This window comes from Hylobates moloch, unplaced genomic scaffold (assembly GCF_009828535.3).
Source record: "Hylobates moloch isolate HMO894 unplaced genomic scaffold, HMol_V3 SCAFFOLD_8, whole genome shotgun sequence".
In the NCBI taxonomy this organism is placed as follows: Eukaryota; Metazoa; Chordata; class Mammalia; order Primates; family Hylobatidae; genus Hylobates; species Hylobates moloch.
In genome coordinates this window covers 35,083,319-35,101,018 of record NW_026652283.1, presented here as the reverse complement: position 1 = coordinate 35,101,018, position 17,700 = coordinate 35,083,319, and the positions used below count along the sequence as shown (strand labels likewise).

Below are 17,700 nucleotides of genomic sequence, written 5' to 3'. Positions count from 1 at the left end.
TTATCACTTAATTGTTGGCACATGGTGATAATGACAAGCACCTCAATTTTAGTCTGTTTTACTACTTTTAAATTCTTAAAAACACCACTCACTGCCTGCACCCAGACCAGATAATTCCTACCCTTGCTATGTCACTGATTCAGTGCTTCATATCAGGAAGCAGGTGATTGTCAGTTTGTTCCAATATAGGCTGTGTTAACTTTGATCACTTGATGAAGGTGGAGTCCCCTGTAAAGTTACATGTTTCCCTTTGTCACTAATAAGTAACATGAGGAGATACTCTAAGGCCACCCTAATATCCTGTTCCTCATCAGGCTTTCACCCGGGAGTTCTACCACCCTCTGATGATTTTCCAACTCTCATTTCTATATTTAGTCGTTGGCATTCTACTGTAAGAAAAAGCATTCCCTTCTCCCTACTTTATTTCCTTATTTATGTCAGTATGGATACAGAGATTCATATTTTTTCAATGGGTGATAGTCTGTTACTATCATTATTTATTTTGGTTTTCAAATTATCCCCGATTCGGCCAGTGGGAGCGTTTTCAGGTTGGTTCCTATGTCCTTCTGACATGTTCCCATCTGATATGATTTTGTTCTGTGTCTCCACCCAAATCTCACCTTGAATTGTAATTCCTGTAATCTCCACGTGTCAAGGGCAGGACAAGGTGGAGGTAATTGGATCATGGGGGCGGTTTCCCCCATGCTGTTCTCGTGATAGTGAGTCTCATGAGATCTGATGGTTTTATGAATCTAGCATTTCCCCTGCTTGCACTTACTGTGTCCTGCCCCTCCGTGAAGCAGGCGCCTGCTTCTCCTTTGCCTTCCGCCATGATTGTAAGTTTCCTGAAGCCTCCCCAGCCATGCAGAGCTGTGAGTCAATTAAACTTCTTTCTTTTATAAATTAGTCAGTCTCGGGTATTTCTTCATAGCAGTGTGAGAACGGACTAATACACTATCATTCTTTTGAGCACTTCCCTACTTTCTGATGTGTACCACTGTGTATTATTAAAAACCCATGTGAGTATATGTACCAATAAGTATATGAGTACCAGGAAATGATCTAGGGGACCCCAGAGGGAACATTTGGGGCCCCCATTAGGGCCCACGTGTGGGGTCTTGCCAACAACATTGGAACAGCAGAGAGCAAATCTGAGATCTACCTTTAGCTTTGTCTGCAACTCCCCACCAGAGTGAGTGTGCTGCCACTGTTCTGTCCAGTATAAATACTCTGTCATATAATAATCTATTATTAGTGGTATTTGATAATAGTGCCATAGACACAAATTGGGGGATGGAGTAGGTGTTATCTGGCTCACAGCGGTACTCCCAGAACTAATTCACCGTGTTGGTAGTCTCCATGCCCTCAGCCAGCACCTTCTGGGAAACCACTCCTGCTGGGGCTGCCATAACAAAATGCCATAAGCTGGATGGATTAAACAACAGAAATTCATTTTCTCACAGTTCTGGAGGCTGGAAGTCCAGGATCGAGGCGCCTACATGGTCCAGTTCTGGTGAGGCCTCTCTCCTCAGCTTGCAGAGGGGGCTTTTCATCGTGTCTCCACATGGCCTTTTCTCTGTGTGCACACTTCGAGAGGGAGAGAGAGAGAGAGAGAGAGAACGCTCAGGGGGTGTCTCTTCCTCCTCTTATAAGGACCCCAGTCCTATCGGATTAGGACCCCACCCTTATGACCTCATTTAACCTTAATTACCTCCTTTAAAGGCCCTGTCTCCAAATCCAGTCACACTGGGGATTAGCGCTTTAACATATGAAGTCTGGGGAGACACAATTCAGTCCGTAACAACTCCCTTGGCTCTGGCTACATGACCGTTTCTTTCTAGCTGCATTGATTGGCTGGGGTGCAAGCACCTGACCTAGGCTTGGCCAATCACAGCACCTCACTTTCCTCAGCTATTGTGATTGGTTCAGCCAAGGTCACATGACCCAAATGGGCTTTCCAAGGGATTTTATTTTTCAGTTTGAAGCAGAGATCTCAATTTATTTTTTATTTATTTTATTTTATTTTATATTTTATTTTATTTTATTTTATTTTGAGACCCAGCCTCACACTGTCACCCAGGCTGGCGTGCAGTGGCACGATCTCGGCTCACTGCAACCTCTGCCTCCCGGGTTCAAGTGATTCTCCTGCCTCAGCCTCCTGAGTAGCTGGGACTACAGGCGCCCGCCACCACGCCTGGCTAATTTTTTTGTATTTTTAGTAGAGACGGGGTTTCACTATGTTGGCCAGGCTGGTTCTCCAACGCCTGACCTCTGATCCACCCGCCTTGGCCTCCAAAAGATGTGGGATTACAGGCGTGAGCCACCGCACCCAGCCACAGTTCTTTTTAACTAAAAGGCTAGATAGTAAATATTTTCAGCTTTGGGAGAGAAGGAGTATATGGTCTCTGTGACAACTATCAATCCTGTGTTAAACTCTGCCCTTGCAGGTAAGAGCTCTATGAAGTGATTCGTAGATTTCATAGATGCTCATTTTTATTAGCATGTGGTTGCAGCGTCTTTAACACAGCCTTCAAGCTTTCTCTGTCCTCAGCAGCTGACGGAGTAAAGAAAGAGAAACCTCTACTCACATACCATTCGCCAGAACTAGTCACATGGCTCCACCTGGCTACAAGGGGCCTGGGAAATGCAGTTTACTTGTGGGCCCAGGAAGAAGAAATGGGTCTGATGTACATCCAGCCATCCTCTGCCAACGACTCCACCACAGACCATCATGAGGACTGAGGGGAAGAATACTGTAAAGACTTAGGACAGCGTCTGGTCCACATAAGCACGCAATAAATGTTAGCTACGATTATTACTGAAGCTTCAGGGGGAAAGAGAAAGCACTCTTTTCCTTTCTGGTGGTAGAGCCATATCGATGTCATCTTGGAGCAGCCTGCAGCCATGGCTGCAACTGTGAGGAGAAGGTCAGCGTAGGGAAGAGATGCTGACACACAGAAAGAGACCAGTGAGATAGTCCTGACTGCACAGAAGTGTTTGTTGCAATCAAGCCTGTCCTTCTGCAGCCTTGGTCAGTCTGCTCTTAACAACAACAGTAACAGTACCCGACATCTATTAAACTGTGTTATGTGCCAGATGCTTCATTAAGCTCTTAACAGATATTTTTCTAATTCAAACCGCAACCCATGGCAGGGGGAGGAGTCATTAAATCATTTTAAGGAGTTGATACCAGCATTTAACAAAAATTTTTAAATTTTATTTTTAATTGAAAAATAATTGTATATATTTTTGAGGTACGATGTGATGTGTGGTTTTGTTCTGTGGAGTTTTTTTGGAGACAGAATCTCGCTCTGTCGCCCAGGCTGGAGTGCAATGGTGTGATCTCAGCTCACTGCAACCTCCACCTCACGGGTTCGAGTGATTCTCCTGCCTCAGCCTCCCAAGTAGCTGGGATTACAGGCATGTACCACCACGCCCAGCTAATTTTTATATTTTTAGTAGAGACGGGGTTTCATCATGTTGGCCAGGCTGGTCTTGAACTCCTAATCTCAAGGGGTCTGCCCACCTCAGTGCTGGGATTACAGGTGTGAGCCACTGTGCTTGGCCACAATGTGATATTTTGATATATGTTTACATAGTAGAACGATTAAATAAAGCTAAGTAACAAATCCATCACCTCATCTACTTATCATATTTTTGTGGTGAAAACATTGAGTGCCAGCATTTTTAAGAATAAACAAAATAGACTGCACTAGACTAGACTAAACTAGAACACAGATTATCAGAGTATATCACATATAGTAGTAAGGGCAAATATTGTGTGTGTGTGTGTGTGTGTGTGTGTGTATATATATATATATATATATAGATATAATTTTTTTTTTTTTTAGAGACAGAGTCTTGTTCTGTCACCCAGGCTGGAGGCCACAGTATCTTGAACTCCTGGGTTCAAGCAAGTCTCCTGCCTCAGCCTCTTGAGTAGCTAGCTAGCTAGGACTGTAGGTGCACACCACCACACCTGGTTAATTTTTTTTCATTTTTTGTAGAGATGGGATCTCACTGTGTTGCCCTGGCTGGTCTCAAACTCCTGGCCTCAACTGATCCTCCCAAAGCCTCCCAAAGTACTGGGATTGCAGGCATTAGCCACTGCAACCGGCCTGTTTTATGAGCGTTTGTCTTCGATATATGTGTGTGCTGGGTGATGATATAAAGTATGTTTCTCACTGTGGGCCGCAGTCACTGCACTAATTCATTGCACTAATCCAGGCTTCACCTAGTGAAGGAGGTATTACTATGAGCCCATCCTATAGATAGGGAAGGTGAAGCCCTGAGAGGTGACCTCACTTGCTGTGGGCTGCACAGTTAGAAGGGGCAACAGTCAGCACTTGCACCCCCACAGTCTGGCTCCTGAATCTCCCTCTAAGGTCTACCCTAACACCCTTCCAATAAATCAGTAACTTCTCTTTCAGCTTAAGCATCTTTAAGTTGGATTTCTGTGCTGTGCAAACCCAAGAGTCCTGATCAACAGAAGGAGGGAGGAACAGCATTGACAGGACTGACAAAGGTCCGCTGCTTGACCAAACTCTAGTCAGGCTTTTAAACCTTCTCCTTGGTCCACCCATATGCCCACCCTGGCCTGTCTTCAGCAAGAATCCTGTTAGGTCAGTTTAGCCAGAATTCCCCTTATCTCTGATGTTTCCTCTTAGTAATTTTCCATGCACTGACCCTCACCCTGCTTCTGGGCTATAAATTCCCACTTGCCCATTCCATATTCAGCATTGAGCCCAATCTCACTCCTCCACTACAAAATCCTATTGCAGTGGTCCCTATACCTATAGTGACGGTCCTGAGTAAAGTCTGTCTTACTGTGCTTTAGCAACATGGTGCCTCCATCACAGGTGGCTAACAGAGGAGAGTCAAGCATCTCAAACCTATAACCCGGGATTGCAGGGGGAGTGAGGAAGCCCAATGTTCGACCTCAGCTGAGGCCTCAATAATTTTTTCTTTAACAAGGCACGGATGTGGAGAGAGGAGGCCAGGTCCTAGGCTAGGCTCAGCCTGGAGTTTGCAGAGACCTTCAGAACGACACCTCACCTTTCCAAGTATCTGTTTCCTCCTGCTGGCAAATGAAGATGGCATTAGTGTCTCCCTTAGAGGCATCGCAAGGAAGAGAGATAACCTAGGAAAACTAATCATGTGTCTGGCCAGGAGTGCCTGGGGGGGTGGGGTGGGACAGGGACAGCACATGCAAAGGTGTGGGGAAAGCATTGAGCAGAGCAAGGAGAAATCAGCACAGGAAAGCAGGTATTGCAGGGCCTCAGAGGCTGGATGACGAGGAACATGGTCCATTACCAAGCAGAGTCCTGGGAGGTTCCAGAAGAGTAAAGTGAGGAGTTCCCAAGTGTCCTAAGGTACAGACAGTCATTTCCTATGAATTAAACTTGAGGAACACACAACATGGTGCCTCCATCACAGGTGGCTAACAGAGGAGAGTCAAGCATCTCAAACCTATGACCCGGGACTGCAGGGGGAGTGAGGAAGCCCAATGTTCGACCTCAGCTGAGGCCTCAGCCATTCCCAGGGCTGAACAGCAGGCTCCATACAGAGCAGGAAGCCAGGAGCTGCTCAGAGGGCAGGCAGCTGTGAGGCCTCCTCTGGGAAGCCACTCTTTGATCTCCCTGGCAGCAGAGGGGTCCCACTTCCTGCAGCATAGAATGCCTGCTCTGGAAGGGACCTCAGAGTTCGTGGACCCAACCCCATTGGACAGATGGGGGCAATGCTGCCCTGAAAGGTGCAGGCTTTGGTCAAGGCTGCACAGGGAGCCAGTGGACAAGTCAGGACCAGCATCCCGGCCGCCGTGCTGGTCCTGGACCTCCCTGTTCCTCCTGCTTCCTCTCGCTCAACGGGACGGCAGCGGGGAGGGCCTGCTCCTTCCGATCTCTCTGATGCGGAGGGTCCATTTCCTGCCAAAGCTGGATGAGTTCAAAGGCCCCTGGATGGTCGGGGGATCTGGACAGTACAAGATGGGGCGGGGGGTCTTTAAATCACAAAGACTACTTTCTCCTTTGAGATTTTTTTAAGTGGAAAGAAGCCAATTTCCTAGCATTCCTTCTTCTGATGTAGCCCTTGGCAAAAATGATGACACGGCGTGGGTGGGGAGGGAAGGAAACTTAAGGTATTTGAGCTCCTACTGTATGCTGGGCTCTGTGCCATGTGAATATAACAATCTTTCATGGCAGGTGTTAGTTTACTCATTTCAAAGTTGAGGAAATGGAGATGGAGGGAGGTGAAGTAACTTGTGTAGGGTCACACAGCTAGGATTGGAGCCCAAGTTTCTCTGATTGAGGAGCAGTATTTGACTTTAGGCCACATCAGTACCCTAGGGGTTGTATTCTGGGTAATCCGAGTTCCACTGCCCCATTCATTCTTTCAACAAACACTTGGTGAATGTCTGGTAGGCAGCAAGTGCTTCAAGTATAGGAATAATCATAAAAATAGATGAGATTTATTGAGTACTTCCTATGTGTCAGGCCCCATTCATCCTAAGTGTTTACATGCAGAAACTCATTTAATTCCTGCAACAGTCATGTAAGGTGGAAACTATTAAATACTCCCATCTTAAGAGTGAAAGTGAGGCACACAGAGTTGAGAGGAGGCATCCCAGTTCCATATTTAAGAAGTGATGGATCTGGAAGTCAAACTCTTGTGTGCCAGAGTTCACTCTCTGGACCACGGCACTGCACTACCCTGCCAGAGCTCCAGAGGCACAAAGTCTCGGGGGAAGACAGACATGACTCCAGGTAACTATAAGAAAGTGTAAAAAGGGGCTGGGCTCGGTGGCTCATGCCTGTAATCCCAACACTTTGGGAGGCCGAGGCAGCCTGATAATTTCAGGTCAGGAGTTCAAGACCAGCCTGGCCAACATGGTGAAACCCCATCTCTACTAAAAATACAAAAATTAGCTGGGCATGGTGGCATGGACATGTAATCCTAACTACTCAGGAGGCTGAGGCAGGAGGATTGCTTGAACCCAGGAGGCGGAGGTTGCAGTGAGCCGAGATTGCACCACTGCACTCCAGCCTGGGCGACAGGGCGAGACTCTGTTTCAAAAACAAAAAAAGTGGGAGAAGGGATGGGTGAGGGAGATGCAGGGCATTGCAGGCATGCAGAGAAAAGGCAGGCTAAAGCCAGAATGGGTGATCAGGAAAGGCCTCTGAGAGCATGTGACAATGCAATCAATGCCTAAAGAGTGAATTGTAGTTGGTCAGGCAGAAAGGAAATAGACTATCTCAGGCAGAAGGAGCAATTAGGGGAACTAAAGGATTTTGGTCCGGCTAGGGCTTAGACTGAGAATGGGAGTACGGAATGGGGAGATCTGAAGCTGAGGAGGATGGAAAGGAGCAGAGAGCCTGAAGAGTACTGAATGCCACGTTAAGAAGTTTGATTTTTATCCTATGGGCAACTGAGTCTCAGTGTGTGACCCTGGACAAGCCACATAACCTCACTGCATTTCAGTTTTCTTCTTAGTAAATTGGGACTAAGAGAACCTATTTTGCATACTCGTAGTTATTCAGTGGAAGAAATGAGATGATGCATTTGTAGTAAGAACCTTACAAATGTTAGTCTCCAGCCTCCACCTCTCCACCACTGAAACGAAGAACACAGAGATGCAGTTGAAGAAGCAGACAAGTGTCACAGGAGTGGTGCCATGTGCCTATCAGGAGGCTTCAAGCAAGGAACAGAAACCCCAAACCCCAACTAAATACGGCTTAAGCCATAAGGAGGTCATTTTCTCACATAATAACAAGAGTATATAAGTTCTGGGATTTGGAAATTCGGTGGCTTAATGATGTCTTCAAGTGGTGTCAGCTTCCTTCCCATACTGTCAATGCCTTGCCTCATGCTAACTGGATGAATGCAGCAGTGTCAGCCACCATCCGCAGACATGACAATGTCCAGTGAAAAATGCACTTCCAGCCGGGCGCGGTGGCTCATGCCTGTAATCCCAGCGCTTTGGGAGGCTGAGGCAGGCAGATTACTTGTCAGGAGTTTGAGACCAGCCTTGCCCACGTGGTGAAGTCTCATCTCTTGCTAAAAAATGCAAACAAAATTAGCCTGGCATGGTGGCGTGAGCCTGTAGTTACTTGGGTGGCTGAGGCAGGAGAATCGCTTGAACCCAGGAGGTGGAAGTTGCAGTGAACTGAGATCACACCACTGCACTCCAGCCTGGGTAACAGAGTGAGACTCTGTCTCAGAAAAAAAAAAAAAAAAAATTACATTTCCACTTATGCATCTTTAAAGGAAGAAAACCTTTCCTGTAGTCTTCATCAGACTTCCCCGTAGGTCCCATTGACCAGTATTGGCTTGCATGCCTTTTGCCAAACCAATGTCTGGCAAGGGGAATATAATCATTATGATTGGCTTAGACCAATCATGACTCATGCCCCAATACTGAGGAGTGCCCTGCCCTCTGGGTGCTTGGCCTCAAGGGAAACGGACCCAAGCAAAACAGGCCTTTCCAGCCAGGAAGAAGGAGGGATGGATTTACATAGGTCATCAACATCATCTGTGACTCCAAGAACCAAGTCCAGGCTCTGGGCAATAACAGTAATTTCAGTTCCCACCTACTAATGGGCTTAGGCTCTAGCAACCTTCTATAGCCCCTGAGGTCAGGACAGGATGAGAAAACATCCTGAGCCTTAGAAGCTGCCTTAGTAGGGCTGAGGGAGCTGAGGTGTGTCCCCTGTACCCCCTTGGTCCAGCTCAGTGCCTCCGGAAGAATCCATCATTCACTCATTCAGTCCACAAATATTAATTGGACATCTATTTTGTAGTGGGGACACAATGATAATCAAAACCCAGCATGGGCCGGGCACGGTGGCTCATGCTTGTAATCCCAGCACTTTGGGAGGCCGAGGCGGGCGGATCACGAGGTCAGGAGATCGAGACCACGATGAAACCCCGTCTCTACTAAAAATACAAAAAATTAGCCGGGCGTGGTGGCGGGCGCCTGTAGTCCCAGCTACTCGGAGAGGCTGAGGCAGGAGAATGGCGTGAACCTGGGAGGCGAAGCTTGCAGTGAGCCGAGATTGTGCCACTGTACTCCAGCCTGGGAGACAGAGCAAGACTCCGTCTCAAAAAAAAAAAAAAAAAAAAAATTAGCCGGGCGTGGTGGCGGGCGCCTGTAGTCCCAGCCACTCCGAGAAGCTGAGGCAGGAGAATGGCGTGAACCTGGGAGACGAAGCTAGCGGTTAGACGGGGTCCCGCCCCCCCGGCCGGGGGAGGAAGGCAAAGCCCCCCCCCAAAAAAAAAAAAAAAAAAACCCAGCATGGATCCTGCCCTTACTGACCTCACTCTCTAGTTGGGTAGACAACAAAATAACTACACAGGCATGTGTAAAATGACAACTGTGGCAGTTGTGGACTGACAGGTAAGTGGTGCTATGGGAGGAAATATCAGGGAACTTGACCCCAGCCGGGAGATCGGGGACTGTGGATTCCACAGGTATCTTTAGGAGCCCAGGGTCAGCCACTTACTGGCTGTGCAACTTTGCAATGATAATTTGTTTGACACCTCTGTGCCTTGGTCTTCATTGGGAAATAGGTAAAGCAGGAGGAACTGCCTCTTAGGATTAGTAGAAAAAACAAATGAGATGATGTGGCCATCATGCGATAACTGCAGTTCTAAGAAACCTCATGCAATCAACAATCCAGTAGGATAGCACAATGGTTGTGGCTCTGGCTCAAGCTAGACTATATGTGTGTGAGGCCCAGCTCTGCTTCCTTCTAACTGTTTGACACTGAGCAATCGTCTCATCTCTCTATGCCTTGGTTTCCCTATCTGTAAAATGGAGCCAATAACAAAGAGCATTGCATGAAAATGAAATAGATCATTATGCAAATCTCTTAGCACAAAGCCATCACATAGTAAGTTCAATAAGCGTTAGTGAAGGTTATTATTATTGTTGTGGTTCTTTTGAAATTAATCATAAAAACGAATGTGAAAATGTGGTTGGGTTAGAGATTTTCAGTCTAGCAACTGCAAAGTCATTTTTCTTGTTGATACCTTAATAATAACAGCGTTTGCCCTGGCAATATGTGTATGGTTATGAAAGTTTTATATCTGTGAGCATCCCTGAGCTTTGATTACATCTAGATTTTCTTTCAGAGTGCTGGCCTTCCTATTTCTACCACCACCAGCACCATCAGTAACACACCTTAAGAAGCGGCCATTGTTTGGATAAACAAAGCAAAACCCAGCCAGCAGCCTCACGGCAGCCCAGCCGCAGCTTCCAGGCTGCTTCCAGCTTGCGCTGCTGTATAACCAATCACAAGCCGCAGGATGCAAATCATGTTCCCTAATTGATCCATCAAGGTATGCACAGATCAGGTTATGAAAACTGGCACTGCGGGAGGAATGTCTGCACGTGCGAACACTTAGCACTGGGCCCGACACATGTGAAGTGTTCGGTGAATATCAGCTATTGTTATTAGTATTATGTATCCTACAGATGGTGGGAGCATCAGACTCTTACAAGCTGGAGAGAGCCATGACTGGTTTTGCTTTTCCTTTCCTTGGTAAAACGACTGTAGCCTCTTTAGGTTATCATGTTATTACTACACCTGCTTCATAGGGTGGGTATGAGGATTCCATGAGTTGGTGCGTGGATATGTTTAGAATGGTTCCTGTACAGCATAAGCACTCAGTAACAACAATAATAGCTAATACTCATTGAGAACTTTTCAGGTTCACTTTCCAGATTTAATCCTCGCCACCCACCAATGAGGTAGGTATTAACACCATTCCCAGTTTACAGATGAGGAAACTGAGACATTGGAATGTTAAATAACATGCTTAAAGCTACACAGTAAACACAAACATCAGCTGCTATGGTTATAGGTTTTTTTCGAAATAGAGCATTAATCTGAAGAGTCAGTAGAAGCATGGCTATATGTTAAAAAACAAACAAAAAAACCCAGCTTTTGCATAGAAGAATGCTTCAAGACGTAAATAGTGCTTATCTCTAAATGGTATGCACGTGGGTAGGGATCCCCCCTTTTTTCATCTATCTGTGTCTTCAAAGTTTTCCATTAGCAACATGTATTACTTTTTTATAGGTGAAAAATAATAATTTTTAAATGTGGCCGGGCGCGGTGGCTCACGCTTGTAATCCCAACACTTTGGAAGGCCGAGGCGGGCGGATCACGAGGTCAGGAGATCGAGACCACGGTGAAACCCCGTCTCTACTAAAAATACAAAAAAATTAGCCGGGCGTAGTGGTGGGCGCCTGTAGTCCCAGCTACTCGGAGAGGCTGAGGCAGGAGAATGGCGTGAACCCGGGAGGCAGAGCTTGCAGTGAGCTGAGATTGTGCCACTGCACTCCAGCCTGGGCAACAGAGCGAGACTCCGTCTCAAAAAAAAAAAAAAATTTTTTTTAAATATATGTGGCAAAAGCCTAGATGGACAGAGAGCAGAGGGAGGGACGCGGGTTACTAGACAATTGTAATCGCTAACGGGGAAGAAGGTGGGGTCTGAACCAGCTGTTGACTGGGGGCTGAGGGGAGGAGAGTGTGGATGCAGGTGATTTTAAGAAGGCCAAATAGGGTCGGGAGTGATGGTTCATGCCTGTAATCCCAGTGCTTTGGGAGGCCAAGGCAGGCAGATCACGAGGTCAGGAGTTCGAGACCAGCCTGGCCAACATGGTGAAACTCCATCTACACTAAAAATACAAAAAACTAGCCGGGTGTGGTGGTGGGCACCTGTGATCCCAGCTACTCGGGAGGCTGAGGCAGGAGGATCACTTGAACCCGGGAGGTGGAGGTTACAGTGAGCTGAGATCATGCCACTGCACTCCACTCCAGCCTGGGCAACAAAGCAAGACTCCGAGACTCCATCTCAAAAAAAAAAAAAAAAGGAAGGCAGAATAGAAATGACTTTTTGACCGATTGGACATAAGTGAAGGAGCTGCCTGGGATCCATTCATTCATTCCACAGATGGCTAATAAGGTCTTTCTAGAATTCTAGGCACTGTTCCAGGAGCCAGGGCTGCATAAGACAGATAAATCCCAGAGCTCATGGAGCTTCCATTTAAAACTGGGAAAAGATGTCAGTGCGTGTTGGGTCAGATGTTAAGGGTTGTGGAGAAAAGGAAAGAGAGGCGCTAGAGAGTCCGGGGTGGGGTGAAGAGCAGTCAGGGAACCCCACCCCGACCCCCAACCTTCCCGACCCCTACATCACCCTTAGAAACATTTGAACAGAGGCGGAAGGAAATGTGAGAAGAAGCCCTACAGATACTTGGAAGAAAACCACCCCTTGCAGAGGAAACGGCAATCGCAAAGGCTTTGCGGCAAGAGCATCTTCAGGAAAGAGCAAGGAAGGCTGGGGCGGCTGCAGAGAGGGAGGGACCGAACAGGCAGTCGGAGATGAAGTTCGTTAGCCATAGCCAGGACTTAGACTCTTATTCTGAGGGATGTGGGAAACGGCGGAGGTTTCCAGTAGAGGAATGACAGGCTTGACCTTCATTTTAAAATGGTCACTGAGACTGCTGTGTGGGAAATAGACAAGGCAAAGTTGGAAGCAGGGAGGTCTGTTAGGAGGTCTTTGCAATAATCTTGGAGAGAGATGGTGATGGCTTCCAGAGTGGCAGAGTCACACTGAGGAGTGATTGGACTCTGAATCTTTGAATAGAGCTGACGGCATTTCCTGACTTCTTGGATTGTGGTGCAGAAGAGGAGTCAAGGGTGAGTCCCAAATTTGTGGCCCATGCAACTGGAGGAATGCAATAAACATTTCCTAAGAAGGGAAAGACTGTCTGAGAACCAGATCTGTGGAAGGCAAACCAGAGTTTGGTGTTGGATATGTTGAGTTTGAGATACCTTTTAGATGTCTGTGTGGAGAGGTCAGCTAGACAAGTGGATGGACTGGAAAGAAGTTCAGAGGAAAAGTCAGGACTGGGGACAAAAATTTAGGAGGCCTCAAAGTATAGATGATATTGAAAGCCAGAGTACCAGATAGGAAGGTCTAGGAGTGAGTATAGCAAGGGAAGGATGACTCCTGGGTTTCAGGCTTGGGCAACTGGAAGGATAATTTTCCTTCTTCAGAGATGGAGGGCACAGGAGCAGGAGCAGGTGTGGAGGGGAAGATGATGTGCCTACTTGTGGACACACAGAGTTGGGGTCCTGGAGGACATCACAGAGGGGAAGGGAGTAGCCTGGCTCTAGTCGGATGTAGAGGTCATGAGCTCAGAAGAGAGGGCTGGGCAAAAGCCAGAGCCAGGGGGCAAATGAGGTCCCAACAAATTTATGTAAAAGAAATGCAAATCTCCATAAACCTGAGCCCTTTTCACAATTCCGAGTCAGGGCAAACAGGTGTCAATGCAGGTGTTCTAGGGATTAACAGGAATTTGAACTCACAGGTTCCTGAACTCACAGGAAACACGCTCAGAAAAGAACTGAGTGGAAAAAACAAAAGACCCCTTCCCTCTCCATTTCTGAGCACCATCTGGCTTCTCTAGGGCACCTCAATGAGGGACTCTTGAGAGACTGGAAAGGGATCCAATGGGATAGAAACAGGAATTGTAGAGCCAGGAGTAGGACTGGTGGCCTCTATAATCTGTTGCTACATAGCAAATACCCCCAGCTTGGCAGTACAAAGCAACATTTTTATTAGGCTCATGGATTTGGCAGTCAGGAATTTGGACAGAGCACTGTAGGAATGGTTTATCTCTGCCTCTTGATGTCTAAGGCATTAACTGAGAAGGCTCCAGTGGCTGGGGACTGGAGTCATCTGGGGGTTCCTTCACTCACATGTCTGGCTCCTGGCCTTGGATGGCTGAAGGCTGGGCTTAGCTGGGAATGTCTCCTTCATGGCCTATATATGGCTTGGGCTTCTCATAGCATGGCAGTTGGGTTCTGAGCAGGAATGTCTATAAGAGTCAGTGTCGAGAGAGAGCCAGGTGGAAGATGCCCAAAGGCCTAGCCTCAGAAGTCACACAGTGTCACTTCCACCATACTCTATTGGTCAAAGCTGACACAAGCCCACTCAATTCAAGGGGATGGGGCATCGACCTCACTTCTTAACAGGAGGAGCTTCAAAGGATTAGTAGCCAATTTTCTTAGTAACAGTTTTATTGAGATATAATTCACGTACCATACGATTCACTCATTTAAAGTATATAGTTCAATGATTTTTAGTATATTTACAGAATTGTGCCATCCATCACCACAACCAATTTTAGAACATTCTTATCACCCCAAAAAAGAAACCTTGTACCCTATAGCTATCACTGTCCCCGATATCCTCATCCCTTCCCTCAGCCCCTGGCAACCAGTAATCTACTTTATATCTTCATGGATTTGCCGTTTCTGGACATTTCATATAAATGAAACCACATAGTATGTGGTTTTTGTGATTGGCTTATTTCACTTAGCATAATGGGTGTCTTGTTTTGTTTTGTTTTTTGTTTTTGAGACAGAGTCTCAGTCTACGGCCCAGGCTGGAGTGCAGTGGCACAACCCAGGCTCACTGCAACCTCTGCCTCCCAGGTTCAAGCAGTTCTCATGTCACAGCCTCCCAAGTAGCTGGGATTACAGGCATGCACCACCATGCCCAGCTAATATTTGTATTTTTAGTAGCAATGGGATTTCACCACGTTGGCCAGGCTGGTCTTAAACTCCTGACCTCAGGTGATCTGCCCACCTCAGCCTCCCAAAATGCTGGGACTACAGGCGTGAGCCACTGCGCCCAGCCTCGCTTAGCATAACGTTTTCAAGGTCCATCCATATTGTAGCAGGAATCAATACTTCATTACTTTTTATGGCCAAATGATATTTCATTATATGAATACACCACATTTTGTTTATCCATTCATCAGCTGATGGAGATTGGAATTGTTTCTCTTTCTAGGCTATTATGAATAATGCTGCTATGAATATTCATGTGAAAGTTTTGTGGCCAATTTTTAAAAACCATCACTGACTCACAGGCAGGAGCTCCAGGGCTGGTGGACCCCAGACAAGATTTTTACATGTCTTAGCCCTGTGCCCTTCAGAAAAATCATTCAACATTTCGGCCGGGCGCGGTGGCTCACGCTTGTAATCCCAGCACTTTGGGAGGCCGAGGCGGGCGGATCACGAGGTCAGGAGATCGAGACCACGGTGAAACCCCGTCTCTACTAAAAATACAAAAAAATTAGCCGGGCGTGGTGGCGGGCGCCTGTAGTCCCAGCTACTCGGAGAGGCTGAGGCAGGAGAATGGCGTGAACCCGGGAGGCGGAGCTTGCAGTGAGCCGAGATCGCACCACCGTACTCCAGCCTGGGTGACAGAGCCAGACTCCGTCTCAAAAAAAAAAAAAAACATTTCTGAGCTCATCTGCAAAATGGGATAACAAAATATTCCTGGACAGGTGAGGATTAATGAGCTCAAGGCTGTGAAGTGATTTTTTAAATCCTAAACTGAACAGCTTTGTAAGAGATATACATGTTGCCATCCCAACAGTACTCCCTTTCTTGGTAAAAGAACCCTGATTTTGGTCAGGTATCTGCCTCCTGGGGGCTTGACACCCACCCTCCCACCACGGTAGACAAATCACGATCAGTCTAAACCAATCACAATAATCCATTGTCTTTGCCTATTTATGGTTTTGGAATGACCTAGTGATGCATTACTGGTCAATGAGACAGAGGGGGGTCTGCTGGGGAACACTGCAGTAAATGGGTATCTTAGACCTAAAAAACATGCAAAAGAAAAAACCATCCCTTTTTAGCAAGACATCTTCATGTCTGCTTGTGAAACTGCATAGTAATCAGCTTGCTGAGTGTGATAAAATCTGAAGATTGACAGCAAGTTGATGTCAGCATTGAGCTAACCCTGGAGAAGTCTTGCCTCTGGATGACTTATGTGAGGTAATAAATGTCTTTATTCTTTAAGTCACTTGTAGTTGGGTTTCCTATAACTTGCAATGGAAAACATCCATACTTAAACACATCTCAGTATCTGTCTGTCTGTCCATCTACCCCATCTACTTTCAGAGAGGATTAGTCCTACCTTACAATAAAAGACACAGGGAGAAATCAATACAAGGGTAAACAAGCAACGATGGGAATTCATGCTTCTGGCATCATGGCATACCAAATACCCTGAATGACCCTTCTGATTAAAAGAGCTATAGTTATTTTAAATATATATATATTTTAAATAAATCAGTTACATGAATCAGCTTACATTTAAGTAAGAGGAGAGCAACAATACAAAAAGTATAAGTAAGTAAAATATATAATATGTCAGAAGGTAATAATGCATAAAGAAAAATAATTTCAGGAAGAAGGATGAGGAGTAGCAGGTGGAATAAGTGTGTTACCATTTCAAAGGGGTGGCTAAGGTAGGCCTCATTGGAATGGTGACATTTGAGAAAGGACTTAAAGATGATGAGGGCAATAGTTATATAAATGTCTGAGAGAGAAGAATAATAAAGTAGAGGAAACAGCCAGTGTGAAGAGTCTATAGTGTGAATGTGTCTGGGATGTACAAGGAACAACAAAGCCAGTATGACTAGAATTAAATGAGTGAAGGGAAGAGTAGAAGATCAGTTCATAGTTGTAATGGATATGGAAATCTAGATGGGCAGTAGTTGTCTTCCGGCTCTTGTGGTTTCTGTGGAGAAGTCCACTGTCAGTCCCATTGTAGATTCTTTGAATATATATCTTTTTCTCTCTGGTCTCTTTTAAGATTTTTCTCTTTGGCTTTCAGAAGTTTGACTATTGTGTGCCTGAATATGGTTTTCTTTGTATTCATTCTGTCTAGAGTTCATAATTCTTAATGCATCTTATGACTTGATATCTTTCTTCAGTTTTGGAAATTCTCAACCATCATCTCTTCAAATATTGTATCTGCCCTATTTTCTCTTTCCTTTCACTTTGAGATTCCAATTATACATAATTTAGACATGTCCATGTGTTTCATGTGTCTCTTACATTGTTATCTCTTTTAGATCTCTTGCAATTATAGATCCTTCCAATTATGTAAGAGACACATAAAACACAGAGGATACATTTAAATTATGTATCTCTTATACATAACAGTGTAAGAGACACAATGTTATTTGTATTTTTGCATCCTTTACACTCTCCTTACTTAGGTCTGGAAATTTTCTCTTGGTCTATTTCCAGTTCACTAATTCTCTCTTCAGTTGTGTCTGATCTGTTGCCAAACCCATCTATTGAGTTTTTTTATTTCAATTGCTATACTTTTTAGTTCTAGAGTTCATTTTTAACAATTTCTATAGTTTCCAATTCTCTGCTGAAATTTCCCATCTTTCCATTTAATTTGTTTATCACTGTTACTTTAAAGTCTGATAGTGCCAATATCTGGACTCCTATGGGTCTCTTTCTATGATTTTTTTTCTCCTGATGTTTTGCTAAATTCATGTCTCTTTGCATGTTCAGTAACTTTTGATTAAATTTTAACATTGTGTATGAAAAATGTAGAGATAATTTGAAACTCTGGATCATGTTCTTTTTCTCAAGAGAAGATACACTTTTACTTGTGACAGGTAGTAGAGAGAGATCACCTTAATGCAGTCAGGGACTAAGCTGATCCAAAGCTGGTCTTCAGTCTCTTTTTTTTTTTTTTTTTTCCTGAGACGGAGTTTCACTCTTTTTGCCCAGGCTGGAGTGTGGTGACCTGATCTTGGCTCACTGTAGCCTCCACCTCCCAGGTTCAAGTGATTCTCCCGCCTCAACC

General features: G+C 45.6%; 1 protein-coding gene across 3 annotated transcripts in view; it reads right to left on the bottom strand.

The window, feature by feature from the left end:
- ZNF362 (zinc finger protein 362) overlaps positions 1-17,700 on the bottom strand; it is a 182,285-nt gene that overhangs the window by 58,415 nt on the left and 106,170 nt on the right. For 2 of the 3 annotated variants that reach the window (XM_058443465.1, XM_032160149.2), the window contains exon 2: positions 1,462-1,576. In XM_058443465.1, coding sequence (XP_058299448.1) covers positions 1,462-1,576 — 115 coding nt within the window. Of the gene's footprint in view, positions 1-1,461; positions 1,577-1,711; positions 1,831-17,700 lie in introns of those variants that run through there. The other variant, XM_058443467.1, reaches the window with a different exon arrangement.